Genomic DNA, 25,295 nt, shown 5'->3' with positions numbered 1-25,295 from the left:
GGAGAGAAAAAACAAATGCATGACTTCTATAAAGAAAGAGGATTAGAAGTGCCCAAACCAGGTGAGCTGTAATCACTTTAAAGGACACTGTTAAGGAAATATTTACTATACCTTTTATTCTTAAGGACTTTCCTTGAAATATTAGCTCTCAACTGAAGAAGATATGTAGTATTGGAAGTATGGAATTCTTGGTTGTCTGATAACTGTGATTTGTCACAGTTCTCAAATTACAAAAATAGAAGATGGATCTGGCGGCACTTAAACTGAGATCGTGGTTGGATTTTTTTTAAACAGATTATATTTTGCCTACAACCAGGAAGTATATATAAAACGTGCATTAATTTTATTTTCTGGCCCTTACTAAATAATAGACATTACAAAGGAGTAAAAATAAGAACTTCAAAGTCTGTTGACAAATGAAGGATTATTCTAATTATTTTTCGTATTACTATGAAACAAACAGCTCTTTGGAGAGGTGCCACGCTGAAAGCTAATAAAATGCTGGTTCAGATACACAGCATGAAATGTATAAAGAGCTGATTTAGTCGTAAAAAAAATAGGGTGAATTGCACGGGCTCTTTTTCCTTATGAGCTCATCTGTTTTGCTTGGCGCCTGTTAGTGTCTTATGCTGCTTTTATTTCAAGTCGTGTTTGCATTTTGGCTATTTGAATATTTTAGCTGTCCCACAGCCAGTTCCAGTGAGCAGAGGAAGACCTCGAAAAGTTCTGGGCTCCGTGTTCCGGATCCCACCAGAACTTGACATCTCCATACTTCTGGAGTTCATTGGGTGAGTTGTGCGCAAATCTAAGACCAAGTGGCTGATGTGAGGGTGCTGCTTGTGTGTGTTGAACTGTTACTGGCTCTTAGTTTTCATTGAATGAGCATTTCCTCCATTTCAAATAGCAATGGGGAGCTGGTTTTAACTTACAGTGCAATAGTGACAGCCAACTATGCATAGCTAGATGATGCAGATAATTAAATGCGTAAGGTGTCTTCCTATGAAAATAGCTTCCTAAAAAGTGTAGTTTTAAAACTTGCATGTGTTTATTTTATTTTTAACAAAGTAGTGTAGTCTCAGTAAACTGAATGATGAGATACCTGTCTCTTACACTTCCTTAGTCCCTGTAGGTGGCAGTATCATTAATGCTGACTATGTCAGGACTTGCTCATGTAACTTGGGGACTGCAGCCATAACCTGGGCAGCAAGAGTAGTGTTCCTCTAAATGTTATAGGTGGGGGGTAATAACGTGGTCTACTATTAAGTTTTCCTGACAGTTTCCCAGACTTTAATGAATTACGCTGAAGCTTTTGTATCAGGAATCACTTTTAGCCATGGATTGTGGGGGGGAATCTAGCCCAAACACTTGAGTTGTTTTCAGGAACACGAGAGAGAAATTGTATATGCAGATTTATATGTTAGTGATTGGGAGAGGGTAATTGAGAAAGGATTGAAAGCTGTAACTACTCTGCTAACACCACACAGTGCAGAACCTCAATTCGGGGCGGGGGGAAGTGGCTTGAGTCTTGTGCAACTCTTACCCCTCTACCCAGATCGTGCCTGCTTTTGGCCTGACTTTGAACAAAATGTTCAGAGAACTACAATATGTAATCATAGCAAACTTACACAAATTATGTAAAATCAAGCCCTCAGAAATTGGGAAATTCTAGCAGCAAAGCATACCATCTTGATTCAACCTCACTCGTTGTAGACATCATGTCCTAGTCTTTTTATATGTTATGTCCACTGTGTCTCACTTTATTCAGAGTACAGAACAGATTTCCTCCATGGGTAAATTTTGGTCAGGTAGGTGGTGGTGTGTGGTTTTTTGTTTTGTTGGCTTTATTTTTGTGTTGCCCATCATGTGGCATCTTAATTTCTTTAAATGGATGAGGAGTGGGACTGCAGGAAGAAAAGAGAAGGTCTTAGAGCTAAACCTCTAGGGAGCAATGCCTGACTGCGCTATAGAATGTCCTTGTGAATCCACATACCTGACATAATTTCAGTGTTCATTTTCTTTATGCCTGACTTGCAGAAGTGCTGAATGCTCACAAGCACAGCTGAAAGCAGTGGGAGTCATGACTAAAACTGTAGTATCAAGTGTTCTGCAGACCAACCCAATCTTGGCTGTCCCAAATTGGGCACTTGCAGTTCTTGGTTACCTTTCAACAGTCTGTCTCAGGTTCCTCTTTTTAAACAAGGTATTATACTGCCATTCTGCTGAGTAGGATGGTATGGAAATACATTCGTGTGTTGAAGAAATGAGACCGAGGAAGTTAATGCTTTTGCATTAAGAGCAGGTTTGTTATAAGTAAAGCCAAGAGCCATGTGTTGAACAGGAAAGGAAAGCAAAGGCATTATATAGTGTATTGTACACTCGAAACTTAATTTAAATATAGTTTTTAATTGTACTTAAAAGGCTTTTTTCCCTTTAATGAATGTGGTATAAAACATGTGATGTAATTAGTACAGGGTCCCAGTGACCTGGTGCTCAGGCATGCTTTTTACCCCATTGGGTAAACCATCATTAAATGGATAAATACAGACATAAGGTAAAATTCCTTGACTAAAATCTCAGTAGAAAAGAGTAAATATAATGCTATTTACCCTACATTTATGTTGGGTTAGGAATGTTAGGAAAATATGCAGTTATTTTATTGCCTCAGCTGTGGCTGTATCTCATTAGGTTAGCATCTAGGTAGGAGTTTGAAGGATGCTCATTCTGGGACCCGTGATGGGTACCAGCCACTGCTGTGCTGGCCCGGCAGGTGGCAGAGGGAGCATATGGAGTGAAGGGGCATAGGAGCATGCTTTTATACCAACAGCCCTGCGTCTTTCTCAATGATAATTTCACAGTAAAATTACTTTAAAAACGGGAATTAGACTTTAGTTCCAAGGATGTCCCTTTCAGGTTGGAACACTTGGTGACTCTATAGGAAAGCTTCCTTAGGTTGTCTTGACTGCAGGATTAGATACAGTTTGAACTCATTGTAGTGAAAGTACTTTGGTTTAGATCTCCACTGTGAAAGTCTCCTGGTTACTAACCGCGCCCCACCCCCCATGATTCTCAGCAGGTACGTCTTTCTTTTTTCAGAGCAAGATGAAGATGTCAGGCAACGTAGACCTCAAAACTAGTAAACATGTATCTGCCTGTCTGTGAAACAAAATGACTTTTGAATCTGTGTTGTCGTATTTGTTTTTCTGGTAGTTCTATTTCAAGCTTCCATTCTAGTGTTGGCAGCAAAGCAGGTAATACTGTGCAAATACCATCTATACTATGTGAAATTGTCCACTGTGTTTTTGTTACTTATATGGAGGGAAGCACAGAATGTTTCTAACAAAAAAAGGATGATGGCTTAACAGCATCTACTTTACAATTTTTTAGTGACTCTTTTAACCCTTGATCTTCTTTTATACTTTATATGTTTGAGGGTTAATATGTTTTCCCCTTCAAAGGTCAAAATCAAAGAGCTTTTCTTGGTGATGAGAGATTAAGAAAGCTCTTTGGATTAAGAAAATTTAGAGTAGATTGGACCAGGCAGCAGAAATTGTTACTTTGAAAGTCTGACTGTCTATATTGTGTCTTTAGAGTATATTATCTAGTCTCCTGTGGCTGTGAGACTGTATCAAAGAAAATGACAGCTGTAGTGGAAAAGCTTTTCTATGTTTGTTTCTTAGTAACTTTAAATTTCATTTCAGTGGCAGAATTTGATGATAGTTTTACTTCACTCTGTCTGACAGCTGGTACATATTTAGAGGTGGAGATACTCAGTTACAGTAACTTGAAGTGCCATGCTAATGTGTGGTCTGCACAAACATTAAAAATACGTTTGATTGCTATATCAAATGGTCAGTAGAAGTGTAGTCGACTTATAGTGATTTTTTATTTTTGCCCTCTCCAGGGCAATGAAATACTGCATTTATTTCCTCTCTCGTGTCCATACTTGCGAATGCAATGCAAGAATAGTGAAATGTCATGAATTGGGCCTAATTAATTGAGAAATTTATACATTGCGCTACAAGATGGAGGTGTGAAGTATAGATGATCAGTAGTAGATCACATGCTCAGATTGTGCAAATCAATGAACCTCTGGTGAAGCCAGCTGGGAATTTGGTCATTTGCCACCTTTGTGTGTATTTCACCTTCCAGAGAAACTCCTGCTGCTTTCCTGAGTTCCTAGATAGCGTTAGCATTAATCCTGTGATGTAAATAGTCTAGAAGGCCAACAACTGGCCCAGAAAGCCTCTTCGGTTGGGCATATTCTGTCAGCAACTTCTTAGATACTGTCTGTTAAAGTTCCAAATATCAAGGATGATGAAGTGTGGATGTTTAAGCAGCATTAATATTACAACCTTTTCCTATGAAAATGAATGTTATGTTATGTTTAAAAATGGCTTTAGGCTGTGTTGGTTTTTTTCCATTTCTTGTAGACAAACCTTAGTCATAAATAGCTGAATTCACAAGAAAAACGGGGTACCAAATAAAGGGTAGGAGGAAAAGATATATAAATTCAGTCTAATATTATTTCATGTATTAGAGTTTAATGAAAGGAATAGCCTGATTCGGAAAATAAGCTTGATATGCCAGACTACTAAATCAGTAAGTCACTATTATAATAAAGAGCTTGAGGGTGTTAATAAGTGTTAACCTTAGCAATACTGATTGTGTTTACTCTTCTCTTGTTTTTCAGAGCTAACGAAGGCACAGGGAATTTTAAGGTGCAGATGTGATTTGAATTTTTATCTTACGATTTACTTCAGAAACATGTATAACCTGAATGTATTTAATGTAGTTTGTTTTTCTTACACTGAGTGCAGCCTGAACTTTCATCAGCGTAGTAGTAATCAACCTTGGATTACAGAATACTTTCAAACCTATTATTGTATAGTATCACAGAATGGGAAAAGAATGCTTCTGTGGCTACGTAATTAAAGTTTTGGTGGGAGAATGGGAATGATAGTGATGAAATTTCACCTAGGTGATTCTAGATTGTTATTCTTGCATCTCTCTCCAAAAGATGCACTACTATAGCTTTTATTGGAATCCTAAACAAAGGTGTAGACGTTGTCTAAAATACTGTTTTTTGAAGAAGATTCTCTAATTGTAGTGGAAAGCTTGCATAGGTTATTCAGAGGAAGCATAGCCTGCGGTATAAAAATAGTATAATAAATTGCTATGTGCTTAAACGTATAACAAAAAAAATACACAAACTGTCTAGACAGCACAATACGCTTCCTTAGCCAGCAGAAAGCTTGTTCTTTTCTCCATCCCTTCACTAACAATGTTTGTTGTCTGAACGGTGGTTGTTCTGCTAAACAGGAAATAGTGTTCCTGATCCTTGCTAAAGAATATGGCTCTTCCATTACAGATCTTCTTACTGAGCTGCTTCAGTACAAATTCACAGAGGAACTGCACGTTGTTTGCTGCCTTCATGGTTTCATATGCTGTAGTTAGAGATGCTCAGTGTGTCATTCCACTATTTTGGCTAAACATTTAGAAAACAAGACTATTCAAGGGCAAGAAGGAGATTTAATTTAAAATTACTCAGTATATGTTGCATTTAATCTTTCATTGTATTGGAATCGTAGGACTCAAAAGATTGAATGGCACAGAATAATAGAATATAAGAGACACCTAAGTGGTACAGTTAGCAGGAAAATTTTACTGTTGAAGAATTTGAGAAAAAAGTGTGTTAGTAACTTAAATATGCATTGTCCTGATTGTACCATTTTACTAATTTCCTTCATGTTTTCAGCTGAGTTGATTTCTAATCAATGTATTTTCAGGCACAAATCTGAACTGTTAGATTTGATTGCAGTTATTCATACTATTTTTAATAGTAATTACATTTGTTACGGCAGAGCTTGGGAGGCAATTTCAAACTTTCAAATACAGAAATAAGAATTTTCACAAAGAGTTGAAATGTGAGTGTAGTTTCATAAAACAAAATTAATCTGTAGAACGGAGGCAATGTTCCTGAAAATGTCTGCAGTCAATTTTCTTCATCTGTTACACCCCCATGCCTACCCAGCATTTTTTCTTCTTTTTACCCTTATATTTCACACTATTTTTTTCATCTTCTTGCCCTTGTATCACCTCCCATCCTTCCTGTCTCATATTTGCACTTCTTTCTGCTTTGTTTTTTATCCTGTTTATTTTGGGCCACACAAGAATGACTGTAGGGCAGTTCAACCATTTTATTAACTTGTGTTGTAATATTGAAATTTGTGTCAACACTTATTTCCTCTGAAACATGCCATTCCAATGCGAGTAGTTTTGCCTTTTAAAAAAGATACTTGGCTCAAACACCATTAAGGAGTGCTTATGATTCAGAAAAAGGATTTTTTTGTGTGTGTGTAAGTGTTTTTTGGGGTTGTGTTTTTTCCCTTTTAAGCCATAAATATTCCTGCTCACTTCAACATCCTCAGAACACTAGAGTTAAAGATGAAAGGCTGCCCATCGTTACTCACAGTGAATAGTTCTGTGCTGCAAATAATCCTGTTATCCATAGACTAAAGTGCCACTCAGCTTATGTGCATATTTAGACTTCTATATCATCTATGGGAATTCTAAGAAATATCACATCTTTTAACTGGTATTTTTCTACAACATTTTCAAATTCCTTGCTGTATGCTAACCCCCTGCTTCACTCTATCTCTTCTTCCTTTCTATCCTTATTTTCTTCACTACGCTTTATATCTTCATGCTTTTTTATTCCACTTCATGACCAAGAGGTTTACTCATCAACCTTCCAAATCCTCTTTCATATCCACTTTTCACAAAACATACCCTGATCGATTTTTAGCGTTGCTCTGTCCTCAATTACTTGTTCATCTGTCTTATTTTTCTGCACTAGATGTTACCTTTTTTTTTAAGTGGGAATGTGGGGGAGAGAACAGGTTACAAGGTCCATGGCCATAAACTGTGATTTATACATGCAGCAAGCATAAATTCAGTATCATCAAGCTTGCAGCAGCATGGTTCCCTAGATCAGGTCTGACTGTCATTTCTAGCTCTTGTACATGAATAAATCAAACTATTGTTCCAAAACCACAGTTATCATGGATACATATTTAAATTCATGATTGAATTCAAGGGTAGTCCATGACCCTCTGACCCTTCTTTCAAATTGAAAGAATATGATGAACCTGGATAGTAAATCACAGCTGTTCAGACATCAACATAAAAATCCAATTAATTGACACGAAAGGTAATCCATTTATCACACTGAATGCAGTTATCTGCTCTGCCTTTGTGCCTCTTTGCTTAGCCGCCCATATCACCAGTCAGCCGTTTAAAATTTTATCCGTAGAAGAGAAACCCATTAAAATTTTTGAGGCTGGCATAACAGATGTCTTGTCATTGCAGTCCTTGCTGTGAAAGTATTTAGAAATGATAAAAAAATATTTCAGACCAGTCTTGCCCTTGTGTTCTGCATAGTAGTATATTTTAATTGATTCTGGAATTTCATGGACTATTAAGTTGATTCCAGCCCAAGCCATAATACTTCTAGAATGCTAAAAGACTTAAACCATGTCATTTTATAATGCAAGGAGCTTAGTTATCTGAATCATGTTTGGTACAGAAGCCTGATAAGGAAACTTTAGGAAATAGTTCATGTGCTTCTGATGAGTAAATGCTTGTGGGGGGAGAAGTTCTTAAAATGCTGTGTAATACTAATTTCTGTGCAGAATTAACAGCAAATATCATTCTCCAGTACTTAATAGTGAAATAGGACTGAAGTCAGTAGTTGGTTATTTTTAAAGGTTGTTTTAAACAGCAGGAAGTTTGAACCTGGAGTCTTAATACATATTTAGTCCTTTCCCTATGAGGTAATCTGGAAGTAGAGCAGGGAAGGGTCCAAAAATTTAAGCTGTCACCCTCTGTTACTGGGTTTTCAACTTGGGTTTGGGGTTTACGAGGGATGATTGCTGAAAATGTACATTGTCTTAAAATCTTATGTTTATTCTTTGCAGCCTTTGGAAAAGAAGTTTGTGCGTGTTTCAGGGGAGGCAACAATTGGACACGTGGAGAAATTCCTCAGAAGAAAAATGGATCTGGACCCTACTTGTCAGGTATGCCACTTGTAGAGGCACTTACAAGTTCACTGTGATCAATGTAACGCCTTCGCTTCAGGCAGAACATTTGCATTGTTTATTAGAGTCTAGAAGTAATGTTAGGGTTTTTTTAATGCAGCAAGGATTAAAGAATGAAACGTTTGAAATGTTGTGATCCGCGAGGAACGACTCTCCCAACTCATTTGCAATGTTTACATTTTCATTATAATACTTGATTATTTGTATAGAGTTTCTGAAGGGCCATGTAAGATTTCAGCAGATGAAATTCAAAACCAAAAGATACTGCTGTTTCAAAGATAAAACTGAGTATGTAGACAGGAAAGTGTGTGAGTGTGGGAGGATATGAAGGCAGACACAGGTAGGAGCTGAATAACAGTGAAACTTAACTGAAGCAAACAAGGGCTAAGAAAGAATGATACTGTGGATGGATGTGTTGAAATGAAAGATATGAATGCAAATGTAGGCACGTGCCTCCAAATAAGAATTCAAAGGAGCAGAATATGGTACAAAATAATTTAACTTACTATTTCTCAATCATTTTGATAGGAATTGCATGTCAAAACCAGTTTTCAATTCTTCAATATATTTCAGCAACCATTCAGTTGAGAAGGTGCAGGAGTTCCATAATGTGTAAATGATTCTTAAAGCTGTCAGTTATTGGTAAATCAAGCTGATACTGATGTGAATAGGCAAATGGTTGAAGTTAGGTACTGGCTTTGGAGTTAAGGCTGTGTTTTCATGCAGCAGGTAACTATCTGAGACAATACAGTATGACTGTGTGCCTCAGTAATGAGTATTTATTCATGCCACTTAGCTTTTCAGTGGTGACAATCAGATATGAATTATTCATCATTCTGAGGAAGTAATGTATTTTCATTTGCTGGTTTCCTCTCAGTGAGAGTCTCTGTAGCTTTTAGGTCGTGGTGACTTGATACTCTGAACAAATAAAAGTTTCCTCAAAATGAGACTAGAGAAACTTCTTGCATTAATTGAGTTGTTTATTTGAGGGGAAGGAATTGGGGTTTTTTGTTTGTGTTTTCTTTAGTACATCAGAATCTCAATTTTCAGGAACACTGAGCATCTGTAATGGAAACTGCAGTTACCCATCTTTCAAAATCAAGCTAGGCCTGTGTGTTGGATGTCTTTCAGATTTTGCAGTCTCGAGATCATCTAATAGAGATAACTTGAGAATTTTTCCCCCGTTAGTTACTTTCTGCTTGGACTTCACCAGACAGGATATGATCCACTGTTACTGGGTAAATGTTACTGTGTCTCAAAAGCTGATGATTTCATAGACTTCCTTTCTCAAGATGTTGTTTGATGCTGACCCAGTCGCTTTTACCTCTGCTAGTATCCAGTTTGCCATTCTAGAGTAAGGCACAATCATTGGCTAGTTCTAATCTCTTGGTCTCTTCTGTGCAAGCCCTGCCTTCTGGAGGAAATGTTAAACCTACTTTCTTCTACAGTCAGATCCTTTGGCTGCTTTTTTTCCCCCCTCTTAACTGCTTTGCTCCCTTTTTTTTTCAGTGAGTGTTTTTTTTGGTCACTGGAAACCTGTAGTTGATTTTCATGCCACAAATCATGACTGATTTCTTGAAGATATTCAGGCTTATTTTTAGAACACTAGGGAATTAGGGAAATGAAGCAGAAAGTATTTTTCCTATCCTGATTGAGCATTTCTTTGTCACATGGGGACTTAAGAGTAAAGGAGTGTATGTACTAAGCTGTTGCCTTCTCATTGTAGTATGCAGAACTGAAGCTGATGTTTTGTTGGTAAACATGCAGAAAGCAAAAGAGATGTCAGATATGTCATTAAAGATTAATAAGCCTAATGAATCATGTCTTACTCCAACTTCCCAGGATGGCTAATAAAACAGAAACTGTAAAACAAAATTAAGGAGAACCTGAATATAAATTAGCACAGGCAGAAGAATTTAGGGAAATAAGTTGTAAACCATATGTGCAGAGAATATAAATGTAGAGGGTGCTTGGCTGCTTTTTTAGTTTGCTGTAGAAATTTGGAAGAGAGTTGAGGACTGCAGTGGTTCATTTCCTGTAGGCTTCCCCAAAGTATGTTAAAGAAGAAATAGATACTAACTTAGGACGAAAAGCTTTTCTTTTTAATATTAATTCTTTAGTCTTGATTTCTAACTCTCTCCAGTTCTTCATTACCTAAATTAATAGATTTTTATATAAATTGTCATGAGTTTGATGCACTCAACTTGGGACTAGAGTCTAAGAACTAGATTCCCTTAGGAAGCTAGGAGATTTCTTTTCAGAAACACACGTTTCAGGCACTATTGAGCTAAAGTGCACTACATTCACAGTATTTTTTTCCCCGCATTTATCTACAGAAAACACTGCCACAGTGTTTAACTGTGCCTTACCTGGAACTTGAAAAGAGTTGACTGTAAGGAGGGAACAGTCTTTCCTCCTTTCTCTCCTCCATATATCAATCGCATCCTTGGTTTCCTTGTTGAAACTTCCAGTAAGGATGCTAGGTGTGGTTATTTTGTGAATGCAATCAGTTCCTACTGAATATCAACTTAGTTTGACAGTCTGCAAAAGTATTATTCGAGAATGTTTTACTTGTTCCCTGTTAGAGCTGATTTGGTGACCAAGTGATAGAAAGTATGTTACCCATTCTCCTGAACTACTGATTGTACTTAGACCTCTTTGACTTAATTTGTTTGTGTGGAATATTAGCTAGTTTGCCCTTCTTCATTGACCTGCACAAGTGGGTTGGATTGAGGTTAATGAAAATGTGAAATAAGCCATCTGACTTGTGTGACATTATATATAAAAGTGTAAAAATCAGTTTTGAAGCCACTGCCTTTGTTCTCTTTTCCTAGTCTGAGGCCTCAAATTATTTTCAGACTTCTGTATTTGAGTTTGCAAATGGATTGTGATTCAAATTTCCTAGTTTATCTGAAAGGTTAAGGCTTCATTTATTTTTATCTATCACTTTGGCTGACAGACTGTAGTTTACTCTTTCTGGTGCTTTGTTTTGATCTCTATGCTTTGGGCAACGATTAATTTTCTGAATGTGTCTATATATATTTCTAATTACAAGGTCTCTCGAATATTCTTGCTGAAATTTATAGGGGGGGTTGTGAAAATAATTTTTGAGCAACTGTAATTGGTAGTAAGAGCTAAGTAGGTATCATTTAATTTGAGCTAAATACAGGCTGTGGTGTTTGGAATCCGTTAGATACTTGGCTTTGACATCTGATGCACATCTGTATAGTTTGTGTTCAGCTGAAGAGTGGGGAGAAAATGCGAAGTTTTCTTTAAAGTGTTACTTCCTTTGAGGTCATCTTGCAGCAGCATTATCCCTTCTTGCCATTCATTCTGTAAGGACAAGAGAGACTGCTGAAAGACTTGGGGCTCGGCTGGTCTGAATGCATTAATGTAGCCTATGGAATAGAAATGTTCCATAATCAGATGTGCGTTCCTGAGAGCATGTGTAAACTGCAGCCTGGGGAAAGATTGGAAGAAAGTCTGTGCTCGTACAGTGTAGTTGTTGATGCAGTTTCTTTGTGCCAGTCTTAGACCTTGGAATAGAAGTATCTGGTGCCCTTGAAAAGTAAATAGCAACTAGAGGAAATGGAAAGCTTTGCCAGCTTTTTGAATAACTAGCCCAAATATTCATGTCAATCTCTAAAACTGTGTTTTCCTTGTCCTTCCCTGGATAGTATGGGTTGGCATAGAAACTATGGATTGAGGTCTACTGCTTTCTGGGCCAAATTCCCCCTTGGGATGAATCTTATGTGGGATGTCCCTTACATGAAAGTCTTCCATTTTTATCTCTGTCTTACTTGGTGAGTATTAATTTGTAATTGTCTGTTATCGTGGCTTTTAGAGAAACAGCTCTAATAGCAAACACGCCGCCTAAAGAAAATAAATGGCATAATGGAAAGGCTACTTTAATAAGAATTTTAACAGAAGTGACTGAGTATTCAGCAGCTACACCTTCATGTTTCCTTTCAGCAAAACGTCAAACCATATTTACTGCTGTCTCACTAGCTATCAGTACTAGCTGGCTTCAATTTTACCAGTCGGTTGAAATTGTAGTAAATTCATAGCACTTGTGTTGCTGGTGACTCTTTTGTAATGGAATATATTAATTCCTGTATGGCACAAGGATTCCTCTGAGACACATTTTGCAACTGATTTTCACACTGAACTGGTATTTTTTTCATTGTATGTTTTATTCTCTTGTCCTTATAGAATGAATCCTAGCATAACAATTTGCAGGCAGAAATTCAGGCTTTGGTGCTGGAATGAGGAGATTAGGCATTTGGTATTCAGAGCACTCTAATGTGGTAAATGTGAAAAACTTCCCAATTTATTAGAAGACACTGTATCTTTGATGACTACCATTTGAAACTGGAGCAGCAGGATCAACAGTGGGACATTTTCAAACAAGCATTCTGGTTCTGTTTTGAAAGATTGTCAGCAGTTGTCACTGTGTCTGTTTGCATCGTTTATTGGGCAAATAGATTAGATTTTCTGTTTCTGTAGAATATATAAAATGTGTATGTATATATGCTTCAGTGGGAGCAGGATTGAGTTTTCAGTGCCTTATAGTATAAAAATTAGAAAAGTAAGCTTATAAAGCAGAAGTAATTAAACTCCATATATCACTGGAAAGCAAAGCAGACATGTCTGTCTTCCTGCAGTAATAACTGTAGAGGCTAGAATGCATAGGAAACAGCAGAAATAACTGTAACCAGCTTTCAAAAAGAAAAATAAATATATTTCTTCCAGGTTCTGTGTTAAATACATCAAATGGTGATGTTAAATGTATACACGTGTGCATATACATGGATCAATATCTAATCAATATTTAGTGTTATGTCCAGATTAGTTTTTACTTGCTGGTTTCCTCCTAGAAGCTAAAAGCAGAAGTAATATTAAGCAGTTTACATCTTCTGCACATTAAGATTCAACCTAACGTGAACGGAGTATTCTACATCGTTCTCATATTATACAGATGAAGTGAAGTAAATTAGCCCTTTTTGAGCCCCTAAGGAGTAGAATTCCCACATTCCTGATTCTCAGAACAATGCGGTCTGCCAGCATGAGGCATAAATCTTCCTAAATCTTTTCATGAAGAACAAGAGAGAGGTAGTGGGTCAGCACGCAGAAGAGCATAAATCCAAGGGAACTGAATAGCTGAAGCACAGAGTGCATCCTATAGTGGAAAGTGACCATGTAAGAGAATACGTAATGATACTGCAGTATGCTCCCTGACTACTGCAGTGGCAGAGCTTAAACGGTTTCCTTGCAGAAAGCTGTGGGACAGCTCATTGTCAATGCTCTTTAACTTTAATTTTGAGGTTTTGTCATTGTTACTTGCAGATGAGAGCCCTCTCATTTCCATATCTAGAAATTGCTCATAAGGAAACTGTAACCAAGCTGCAGTTGAGAGAGAAACAGTGCTGTGTTAGCTGCTCTAATTTGGAATGTTAGAGACTGGATTTACATTATGCACAGTAAATTCATAGTAACTTTTCATAAAGAAGCTTATTTTTCATAATAGTCAAGGCAAGGAATTCAGAATATCTCATTATGATTTCTTTTTTTTTTTTTTTCCCAAAAATTACTGTTTTTGTGGGCAGTTACTTAACAAAAGTGCCTCCTCCAGAATTGCAGACATCATTGACATAGTTCAGCTGCAGTAGAGGACATTGCTTAGAATTGCTGAGTATGCCCTTCACTTGCCTCACAGAAGTATTGATTGCATTTTGAAGAAGGACTGTGTGAAGTAATTGCTGACAGTGGCATACAGTGAGCTGTTCTTTTCTATTAAAACACTTCTTCCAAACAGTCGTATGAAGCAGACTTATTCATGTGTTTTCTCACTCAAGATAAGAATGAGGCTAGCAATGGCTCATTTTCTGTCAGTGACACAACCAACTTGCCCTCTTTTGCAACTGATAAATGACTCGATGTTTGTGGGATCGTTTTAATACATGATCTGAATTTCCATTAAATTCATCACAGTTGTTACTAAACAGCTTTTTTTCAGCAGACGCACCAAACTGGGAGTGAAACAGTAAACTGTCCTCTCTGTTCCAGCAGTGAGCCCCACATCAGGGGCGTGGGTGGGAGGCATTAGGGCAGTGCAAAAGTGCTATGCATGCTAAATACATTTGGACAACAAAGGTAAAGATAGCTTTAGTGTCTAACATGCTAGAATTGAACTCTTCTAATCATATTTAAAGGGCTTAGATACTGTTTTGCTAATCCAAAGGTAGGTTGAACTTCACCATGTTTGTGTTCTTTCACAGGTAGACATAATATGTGGTGATCACCTGCTAGAACACTACCAGACACTGAGGGAAATTCGTCAAGCCATAGGAGAGAGTGCAGTACAGGTACGTGTGGCAGCTGGGGCTTTGTGCCGGCTTTTCTGTTTTAAAATAGAAGTCTTTCTTAAGCTATCAGGTAGCACCAACCTGTCTGAAGAAGTCACTTAGAAAATCTCGCCAGCTTATGCAAAATGTTTTTTATATTTTAAGTAGAGTTGAGAAGTATACCGTGGGCTAAGAGTGTTCTTGATGGTTTGATGTTCTGGATATGATGTTTTTGTGGGTGTGTTTTTTCTATTCTGAAAAAAGTTGCTATCTTATCAGTGATAAATTATACCAGCCTTTCTTTCAATTAACATTCCTTGTCTTCCTCCCTGGTGATTGCATCTCTGCAAGAAATCAAAGGACTGAAGCATACCAAATAAGGCTAGCCTTGTGACTGGGTCAGGGGAATGAACTTGCTCATAAAAGCACAAACCAAAGATACAGAGTAATGAATGCAATTAATATGCTTGATGCATATTATACCGGTCCTGATCACAGCATGAGTGTATAGCCAACTATTTCTTGTTGATAACTTACTGTCTTAAGTGCTGCTGGCTCTGCAAATAGGAATGCTAGTGTTGGCAGACATTAAAAATCTTTGAGGCTTGTGGTGTGTACAGTTTCTGCAGTCAAAGGGAATAAATGCCATACTTGATGTCTTAGCTGTTTATATAATAGCATGAAGAAAAAATGAAAATGTAACCTAACCCGCTTTGGGAGCAGGGGATAGAAACCAGGAGGAAGCGGCACTGGTAACAAATTTGCTTCTGATGTAATGAGTTCATTGTAAGTAAATAGAGCAATCAACACATAGAGATGGAAGTGCCCTCTACTAAAAGCTTCAGTAAATAGCAGGGGGATGATTTATTTCTCAGTCCAGGGGTATAGTCAAATGTACATGCTTTTAGACTTCATCTTAGCACAAAAGCTTTTCGTGTATGAAAAATGCTCTTGGGGAAGCCATTTTAAGGAAAACTGCATTGGTTTCATTTCTTGTCAGAATTGGGTCTGCCTGATTGATGTTTAGTGGCTAAGTACCAGTCAGCAGCTCCAGAAAGAGAACAGTTGTCTCTGGATACATTCTCCAGTGATGTTTCAAGTCTCGTTATTACAAAATCAGTATGCTAGTGATGAATTCTTGCAAGCCTGCTCTCTTGGGCAAACAAACACAAAAAGGTCTTTGCTTTTTGTGAAGTCTTGTGCTTTCATAGTCACTTTTGGCAGGGAATTTGAAAAATCAGGTTCATCTTTAATTTTTCTTCATTTTGTTACAAAACCTCTTAGGATGCCAAATAGTTACAGTAGGAATGTAAATAAATAAATCGCTGCAAATAAACGATAGTTGCTTCTTTTTTGATATTGAAATAATTGTGACATTTTCATGTTTTATAGTCTCACATTATATAATTTTGTAGAAATCAAGAGGATGCATTTCTAAGATTAAAAAAAATTGAAAATGCTTTTAGATAATTAGCCAGAAAAAGAAGATGAATGGGTCAAGTCTAAAAATGGTAAGGGTTGTTTCTTTTTCACCAAGGCCTAAAATTCGATGAGGGGCATAATTGTCCAGGCCCAGTGAGACTACAACTACAAAGGAACATTTGATGGATTTTACATTAAGCTCCAAGGGCATCTTGTGCCATCATAACCTTCCAGCCTTTCCAAACCAGTGCTGGAGCTTGGAATGCCCCTAACAGCTCTCACTAGGATGCTGAAACTCTCTTCAAAACTGCTGTTGTCATTTATCAGTTTCTGAGGTTCATTGTAGATGCTTCATGCTAAGAAAATGGCTTCAGTAGCTACTTATGCAATACAAAGTAATTTAAAGGAATAAACATTTGGGTTTTTTTAGATGAGTACAGTCACTGTTAGAGGAGAAAAATAACTGCTCTTCTGAATCGCATTTTTCACTTGCAAGTTCATTCATGTCACCAGTTATTCTTTTTGCTGAGAAAAGTGATTTAAAAAATGCAGATAAGTTTCTCTTTGCCAGAGGCATTAATTTTAACATGCATTCTTTGGCAGCATTTACATTGGAAGTTTCTTCCAATACAATGCAGCATAACATATGTTATGTGTGATTTATTTTTCTGGGCAATAATCACTGTAATTTTTTAGGGGCTTTTACTCCTCCTGAATGGTTCTTAAATGCTCAAGATTGTTTTGTGAAGATTTTGGGTGTTGGGGATTTTTTTCCTACTGAGTATCATCGTGTAGTGATGCCTTAGAGCCTTGGTAAATTAGTCTCCTGTAGGTGCAAGCTAGCAGGGTTTTAGCTGTTCTGAGTAACTATGTGCCTTTCCAGCAAGTGTGGGAAGATCAAGTGTGATCTAATGGTAAAATATTCCTGATACTGGCCTCATAGTAACCTGTTTGGGTTGTTTTAATTGGAGTAAATAGGTAACTAATTTTAGTGGTTGAATGTAGTTGATAGAAGGATAAAAAAAAAACAGGAATAAATCTTGCTTAATCTTGTAGATCTCAAGATTTTTAACATTTCTGAAATTGGGTGGTTGGTTGAATCTTTCTAATTAGCTGGAAATAGGATTTCTAACTCTGTTTAGGGCAAAACCATAAAAAATTTGCTGCACAGAATTTATATAAAAAGCAGCAACTTTGCTTAATTTTTAAAACAGTGTAAAACTTGTGGAATTTACTGCAAGGAGAGATCGAAGACAGTGATAGAAATTTTTAAAAGGCTCAATTTTGTTACCAAGCATTGAGATCTGCCTGTAATTAAGAGTTTGATCAAGTAGCTGAGGAAGGAAGCTTGGTTATTAACTATATGGGAATATAATTTCTTCCCTGTATTACCTTTCTCCCCTCTGCTGCACAAATGCAACATGATCCAAGCTGCTAGTTATTTTCACTTCTCTGAAACTGGCCTCCTCAGAGCTCTGCATCACTGATGGATATAATGAGCTCACACATGGGAGAAGCTAAAAAGAGTAGCTTCCTTTATGTCCCTGGCCCTTGGCACAGAGGTCTTGCAGATTATAATGCTCTCTTTGTAACTCTCACCTTTTTGTAACCCAATGCCATTGCATTTTTTTGGTCTCTCCTGAGCTAGGCCATAAGAGCTGTGATCTAATTTAATTACTGTGACCCTCTAGCACACGTCTGCTATGGAAGTGTTTTACTCTCTGCTGTGAGGATATTGAATTTGGAAAGTGGAGGCACTTCCTGTTGCTGCTGCTCTTAAAACATCAAAAGGTGTATATACTATGGTGTTTCTGTCTGTTAGCTCCACTCTAAAGTTTATAGCTGGGTGTAACAAGTGGGATCCTTTCCATTTTTTTTTTTTAGGTCAGGTTCACAAATGTGTGGCAAAGAACAGTGGAGAGTTTTGCTGTAAGAAGGGATCATATTTTATTTTGCTTTTCTTTTGGGCATGTCCAAGTTAGCCTGATTTGGGATTTGTAATAAGCAGTGAGAGCTCATTCTCTGTTTGGATTTCCTTTTAAGAACAGTATCTAGAGAAAGCAGCTGAAAATATATAGAAATGTATAATACTTAAAAAGTGAGTAATTGCAGAGTAAGCAGTGCTGGTACTGGGTTAACTCTCAGCTTCTCTTTGTACAGAAGGAATTGCAGTGGGTTTGGCTTTGGTTTAATAGGGGTATTTCCTGTGTAGATAGATTATTTCTTTAAATGTCCTACTGCCAAATGTACCATTTGAAGACTCATTCATCAAAGAATACATTGCAGCATTTTCTTCTTGTACAGATACTGCTTTCCTTTAAGAAACTCTTGCCATAGAGGAAAAACTGGTTTTGACCACAGTTCTCCAAAAAAGGAAGCTTGAATGTGTCTTATTTTCTCTGTTGAAGTAGCTAACAGGCACAAGGAGTAAGTACACCTTCACAAAGGTATAACAACATACTGTGTGCCAAGAGGTTCATAAGTAACTTTATAGTACCTGTTCTACCTAACAAGAAGTGAGGACAATCAGGATCCTATCTTCATATTGCAACACAGTCATCCCACTTTATGCTAGGCACTGAATAAGTGAGTTAAAGCTCCTGTCTCATCCTGTATCCTTTTAGCAGTTAGCAATGGATTTCTGGTTGTTAACAGGATGAGATGATGAAGGAAATTTAGTGAGCTGGCACTAATAACACAGGAATAAAATACGGGGGGGTTGTTTTTTTTTTTCATTCCTGTCCATTGAAGTTAAGGTTGATTGGCATCTACTCTACACTAGGCCTTCATTTGTCATCGTAAGCAACCTTTAAACGAAAGTGAAGCTGCGTGAGACTCACGGAGCGCATTTGCTGTTGTTCTGAAGCTGTTTGTATCACCTGTAGCTGTAGAGTTAGGGAACATGTATATTTGCTGTAGCCTGAACACAGTCTCTCCTATAGGTGTTTTAATGTGCTGTCCTTTTTTCTCAGCATGACCCTTCTGGTTGGTTTTGATGGTTCTTATAAAAGAATACTTTGATCCGCTTTTCTCAGTGCCTGCATTTTAATCCCTTTTATCATATCTTCAGTCCTGATCTTATGACTGATATCACCATGTCCAGTGATGCAAAGCATCTGGATTTGATTTCCCTTAGATTTGACTTGCGGATGCCAGAAGTTTGTAGATTCAAAAGCAACAGACCAAGTTCATAGAAGAAAAGTCATCAGAAGACACTTGATACAAAGTTACTTTGACTTAGGGCTCAGGAACTTCCTGAGAAAGGCTTTTGAAATTGGAAAATTATGTAGGGAGGTAGCATACTTGCCCTTTTCATATATTTTTATCTAGGCTTTCACCATGGGGCTGGAGCCCTTTGGTCTGCCCTGGTATGACCATTCTTAGGACCTTACATTTTTAAGGTTAGTTTTTTGTTTTTGGTTTTTTTTTAATTGGCTCCTTTTTTGGTGCCCTCTTTTCCTGACTTAGAATATTAATCGTGTCTTTAAGTAAATGACAAAATCTGTAGCCAGAAGCAGAGTTTCAGGTCTCACTAAATGAGCATGTTGGCCAAATTGATTAAAGTATTGCTGTTGCAGACCTGTTCTCCTTCGTTATGAACCTGTTTTCTTTCACCATCACATTTGAAAATTCCAATAGCTCTTCCACTTTTTTTTTTCCCTTGAAAATAACATACTGCACTTCCCCCCCCCCCAACAGACACTTTCTTTCCAGTGGCACCATTTAGCTGCCAGACAAAGTTAAAGAAACTAATGGTAGAAGAGAGAGTAAAAATAATTATATACAGCAGCAATTAGGGTGGTTTTCTGCTGAAAGAGCTTCATGGCACTAGAGGCAAAACAAGGCTATTTTTCTAATAAGAGGTCATCTTCCAGACAGAACATAGAGGTGTTGATAGGCACTGTCTGAAAAGAATTCCCAAAGGAAGAAAAAGAGCATGTCACGGAGGCATGGAGAAGCACATTCTGTCCTCTTGAGTCTTTGAGATCAATTTCTTAATCTTAAATTTCCTCCAATGCAAAATGGCTCAGAGACTTTTTTTATGAGTAGTTGAGGCTACACCAACCAGTCAAAAGCATTTTTACATAGATAATAAATTATTGTTTAAAAAAAACATATTCTTCCAAAACACTGTGTTTTAGACTAATACAGTATTTTCTACTGTTACTGTATTATAATACATAACCTGTAAAGTGGTGACAGTCTTGTTGCTTTTTTTTTTGTCATTAACTTTAATTAAAAAGTTGGGGGTTTTATGTGCTAGTATACCCCCTCACATGGAACTGCGTAACTTCTCTGGAACTTACGTTATCTTAGGTCCCGTATGTTAATAGACAAAAACATCAGAAGCAAAATATGGTAGAAGTTCTAACATGTCAGTTGTGATTAATGCAGTTCTCTCTTCAAAAGAAAACTTTTATTAAAGCCTGTCCATATAAATAGGTCTAATGCAACAATCCAGATTCCCAGTGGATCAATGGTGGAAGCAGACTAAGTGCTAGACCTTTCACCAGCTGTGTGTGAATTAAGTGACATAAGTAAGACTAATGAGTCAGGAAGTGTCCTGTTTCACAGGTGAAAGGTTTTTTTTTTATTATGTGGAGCAGCCTCAGAAGAGGAGAAACATGACTTAGTAAGCTAATAGTTTTGGGGGGTTTTTTTATCCCTTGTATTCATTACTTAATAAATGTGTAGTAGTAGTCCGGGCTCTTCCAGTACAGCTTTTGGCAGCACCTTCTAGAACTACTTAATTGATCACTTTTTGTTTCTGCCCCACAGTATCATGTGGAAAGCAGTATGAGTTGTAAACAAGAGCCTATTGTATGAAGATGAGCTAATTCCATTATAACTTTAAAATAAAAGCAAAGTACCAGATTTTACCTTTTTTTTTTTAACATGCTTCTCCATCTCAAAGAGGAGAGGGGAATATAATTATTTGCCTTGATATTTCAAAACTTGTATTTGCCATATGGAAGTGACATGGTATAAAATGGTCAGTGAGGTTGAAGCTGAGGTTCTGCCACGCAGTGACTGTCGTACCAGGCGGTGACGGAAATGCCTCGTGGAGAAGGTGAAGCAGTATGATGATGCTGTTTCTTTCTCTTCTCTAGGATGGTTTACTTGTACTGCACTATGGCCTGGTAGTATCTCCGCTAACTGTAACTTAACGATTGCTAGAATACCAGAAGGCAAAAGTATCCGAGTCATCAAGCTTCTTCACTGCTGTTTTTCACCAAAGAAGGCCATCGTATCTCCTGTGACAGGAAGCAAGTAAAAGGAACCACCACTAACTGCTGTATGCTTGTAATTTAATGTCTGACTTTACCACTGTAAAAAATTACAGCTTCTGTAAGTACAGCTATAGATGTTGCTATGCTTTGTGTTACAAATTACTGTCTTCAGATTTCACTCAGCTCAGGGAATTTAAATGCTCAGAGTAGCTGCATTTTTTTACTTTCTAAAACCACAAGATCTCACGGGGTGAACAGCCTTTTTTTTCCTCTAAGCTATGAGATATTGCTTACTTTCTAAGTGTCTAGCTAGAACAGTGCTCTCAGGGATGATCTTCAGTGGGCGGTATAACTTATTCTGGGGAGGAGACAGTCATTTGCCTAAAACAAAAGTGTACTGTGATCATCTGTCTTTGGATGTGATTTGAGGAGAGGAGGGGAACTTTAGAAATGCAGACCAAAATGGGTAGAAAATGACACATCATAAGCATTGTTTTTTGAGAAGTAGCATTAAATTTAGTTGTTTTTCTTGAAGAAAAACAATTTTGTTTGCACTGGAAATATATTTGCTGGTAGTTTGGCTTATACCAAATGGTGGATCATGCATCTCTAGTCTTAATGGAGATGAGCTGGCTGTAAGCCGGTTAAACTATGCATGAAAAAAAAAAAGTAGCACCTCTTTCTACCTGCTTGCTGTATGTAAAATAATCACTGTCAGCCTGACTCTGCTGTCATGTAAAATCTGTCAACTGACTTGACTGGCAGGAGCATAAATCCTTTCACTTTAGCACATATCTTTCTAGCAGCAATGAAAATGGTAGCTTTTTCCACTCTTTCTAATGTGTATTAATTAGCGCATTGTAGTGGAGACCGGGGTTGAGTAATGTAATACTTGCCTGTTACTACCAGATTCACAGAGGACATTAGGTAACTTTAATTTTAACATATTGAATAGTAGGTTTTGTGACAACTGTAATACTTCAAATTCTGTTCGGTTTAAGATTTCCATGGTTTCTTGCGCAGCATTAAGGACCAGAGCTTTGCGTGTTGTGGTCTCACTGCATACGAGGTCATCAATGTGGGGATTCATGAAAGCTACCGTTATGTTCCAGGCTCCCTCCCCTCCCTAGAGTCAGTGAAGGGAAAGGGAGGAGATTCCTTTGTAAAGCGTTTCAGAGCGCCTAAGTTAGCTCAAATGCACTTGCTCGCTGTCAACCTAAGAGGACTGGCATCCTTTGTCTAAAGAAAGCTTTCATGAATCCTTCCTCAGGTCTTTACAATAAACGTTCCGTTTTGTCTGTGAAGATGACACCGTAAGAAAAAAGTCTTGTTTGAAGTCATTCTTGTGATGCTTCTAAAAAAATATAACAAAAACATTTCTAGCTACAAATTCCTATTTTACCTTTAAAGTTTGTATAAAAGTAGTGTTTAAAATGCAGCAGAAAATGAGATTATTTTGTAAACACTTTGTGAGTTGTGTTGATAAGAGATTATATATTGTAACAGTAAAATAAACTTTATTTTAGCCAATTTAAAATTGAGCTCTCGTATTTCCATGCCATGCTCCCTATGTCAGCCTCAAAATTATAGCAGCAGATATTGAAACTGCTGGATGTGCTCTGGGGTTATTAGAATGACAAATTTCAATTAGGAGGTTGGATGGTGAAGGGTAGTTTAATACCGGAATCTGCACTGGAGCTAACTGCAGCATTTTCAGCTGGAGTAACATGGAATTTCTGGGACTCTCATTTTAATGAGGATTTTAGTGAGAAGTAGCTCAGTCAAGATGATTTTTTCAACACAGATACAGGAGAAATAATCCTGTGTGGTTACAGAACCCCTTTTTTCCTCAATATGTACATGTTTTTGTCAAAGCCACCTCTAGATTTTTTTCATTCATGTTTATGGCTGTTGTTATCAAGTCCCCTGTGAACTGGATCTTCCTCTGCCGTGGTGATCATCCTGGTTTTATACAAGGCATCTGGCTCGTACACTTCGTACTGCCACTTCCTGTTTCATTATCACTCATCGGTTTGTTTTCTATGCATAGCTCTATTCTTAAAAAAAAAAAAAAAAAAGCAGTATAGTCACATTTACATTGCAAATTCTCCCCTAATCCAGGCTTGAATTTCATGTCTACAGACAGTCTCATTTGCAAGGTTTAACAGCTGTATAGAAGCTGATAGTTAATTCAAATTAATGTCATTCTAGCATGCTGCTGACTTGCATAGCCTCAAGATGACTATGTTGCCACTGGCTCTGTCGTCAGTGTCAGTTTCTGGTTGTTTTTTTAAAAAATAAAAGGGCTTCTGCAATATCTTTAAAGAGAAGTTTTCTGTAGGGTAAATCACATGCCAGCTAAAATGCAGAAGGCCAAGACTTCCTACTTCATTCTTTCAGTGGCTTAATGAGGAGGATTGAAGATCTGTTGCCTGCGATATTTTGGTATGAATGCTTAGTGACCTCTTATTTCCCATTTGTCCATTTCTCTCTTTATTTCTTCCTCATCTGCCTTCAGAAAGCATATTCTTAGCGTAGTTTTCCTGGCTGAACATCCTGCTTTCTTTCACCTTAAAGCATACCCTGAAGGCACTGATGCTTTATCTGCTCTCCAGCTCCTGCAGTACCCCCCTGGGGCTCCGCTTGGCACATCAGCGTGCAGCGGGGGTGACCTTTGGCTATTGCCAAGGCTGATCTGTGGGCTGTGCAGTTTCCTGCATAAAGATAATCAGTCTGCTTGCTTTAAAATGTGCCAATCTTCTTTCAACTCTCCTGCTGCTGTGTTATTTCTGTTGGTCTCCTTTTAACCTTGGCTTTCCTCCAGTCACTTTTGGTCCTGATGATAGAAGAGCTTCCGTAACAGGCCGTCTATGGGATGGCGTCTCTGCCCTCATGGGAGATGAGCCAGCTTCGTGCTCTGGAAGTGAAGGGTAGGTGTGCTTGGACTCGTTCATTATTTTACAGATGCTATCATTGTTTCCTCGCTTGATGAAATAATTCTGGTTTTATTTTCTGGTTACCTACTTAGCAATGTCATGGCTAACACAGATCCTAATTAAATACTACTTGTACTGCAGTGTAATTCTGAGTTGCTTTACAGATCTGCTAATTCCCAGCAGGAGGAGATGGTGAGGCCCAGTGCAGAATTAAGCTACAGTCCAGTCATGAGCGTTGAGTCATGTTGGTTACATTCTGCCTGTTTTCTTTTGTGTTTAATACAGATTTAGTGTAATAAGAAGACAAGAGACTAGTGAAATGCGCAGCTGAGCTCTCTTTAAATGGAGGGGCACCGCGATGGCAATGTGTAACTATCATTTATGTTCTGAACACCGCTATTGCACCCAGCCTTGATCTGCATTGCCGCCAGACTGTGGCACATGTGAGCCCGGAAGAACCCTTAACACTGACTTCCATAGATGTGAAACAACCAATGAGTTTTACTGAAAAATCATTCAAGCTTGTCTAATACTAGTCTGTGCTGAATTTCTTTTCAGGGAATCATCAGCCATTTATGTGCGATGATTTATGTTAACAATCACTAACAAATTAAAATTACATCCCTGGCATTTCTGTTTTCACTTTTCTTCAGTGTGGAGTATCATTATTATGAAATTTATGCTCCTTACAAATGGGGGTGGGGGAGGATTCACTCCAGCAGTTGAGAGAGAGCCTATTAACAGAGGCATAGGTGTTTTTTATGTATTACATCTCTTTCTTCTAAAGGGAGATGGTCAAGTTGTCCACTTGAATCTTCTAATATGCTGCGTGCTCAATAGAGTGCACCAGGTGCCAGCCTGAATGTTTAGGTACTTTAAAATACCCTTGTTCTGCTGTGATAGATACTTGCTGAGAGACGGAGAGAATGTTGCAAATGGCGCATTCTCATCACTTTTGCTTTTTATTTGTTTTTTCTACCTCCTTTTTTTTTCTGTAACCCTAACTAGTTCAGCACAAAGAGAAGCAGCGATGTGATCATATGTTGAATTTTACCCATGTCATCTTTAAGAAACCCTTGCTGAACGAGCCAACAGATACTTACATTTGCTGAGGTTTCAGAAGATTGCCGTAGGTACAGGTTTAATCACTGAACAGGTCAAACTTTATTGGTTTTGAGAGACAAATGGTAATCTCATCTGAGGTGAAATGCCAATATCGATTGGCTGCCCTGGAGCTGCAAAATTCTTGCTGGAGCTGTATCACCA

The 25,295-nt window shown here is 37.8% G+C and overlaps 1 protein-coding gene across 3 annotated transcripts in view; it reads left to right on the top strand.

Annotated features, from left to right (window-relative positions):
* PCGF6 (polycomb group ring finger 6) overlaps window positions 1-24,648 on the top strand; it is a 29,340-nt gene extending 4,692 nt beyond the window's left edge. Inside the window, exons 5-11 of one of the 3 annotated variants that reach the window (XR_012995437.1) lie at window positions 2-61; window positions 680-788; window positions 4,691-4,718; window positions 7,977-8,075; window positions 14,375-14,461; window positions 18,167-18,289; window positions 20,974-21,041. Coding sequence is in view for 2 of the 3 variants with exons in the window: in XM_076338939.1 (XP_076195054.1) it covers window positions 2-61; window positions 680-788; window positions 4,691-4,718; window positions 7,977-8,075; window positions 14,375-14,461; window positions 20,974-21,030 (440 nt within the window). In the remaining variant the exon portion in view is untranslated. Of the gene's footprint in view, window position 1; window positions 62-679; window positions 789-4,690; window positions 4,719-7,976; window positions 8,076-14,374; window positions 14,462-18,166; window positions 18,290-20,973; window positions 22,631-24,314 lie in introns of those variants that run through there. The other 2 variants (XM_076338938.1, XM_076338939.1) reach the window with 2 other exon arrangements.
* The last annotated feature ends 647 nt before the right edge of the window (window positions 24,649-25,295 follow it).

This window comes from Aptenodytes patagonicus, chromosome 5 (assembly GCF_965638725.1).
Source record: "Aptenodytes patagonicus chromosome 5, bAptPat1.pri.cur, whole genome shotgun sequence".
NCBI classification, from domain to species: domain Eukaryota; kingdom Metazoa; phylum Chordata; class Aves; order Sphenisciformes; family Spheniscidae; genus Aptenodytes; species Aptenodytes patagonicus.
Note: the sequence above shows the minus strand (reverse complement) of the source record. Positions and strands in the feature narration are given on the sequence as shown.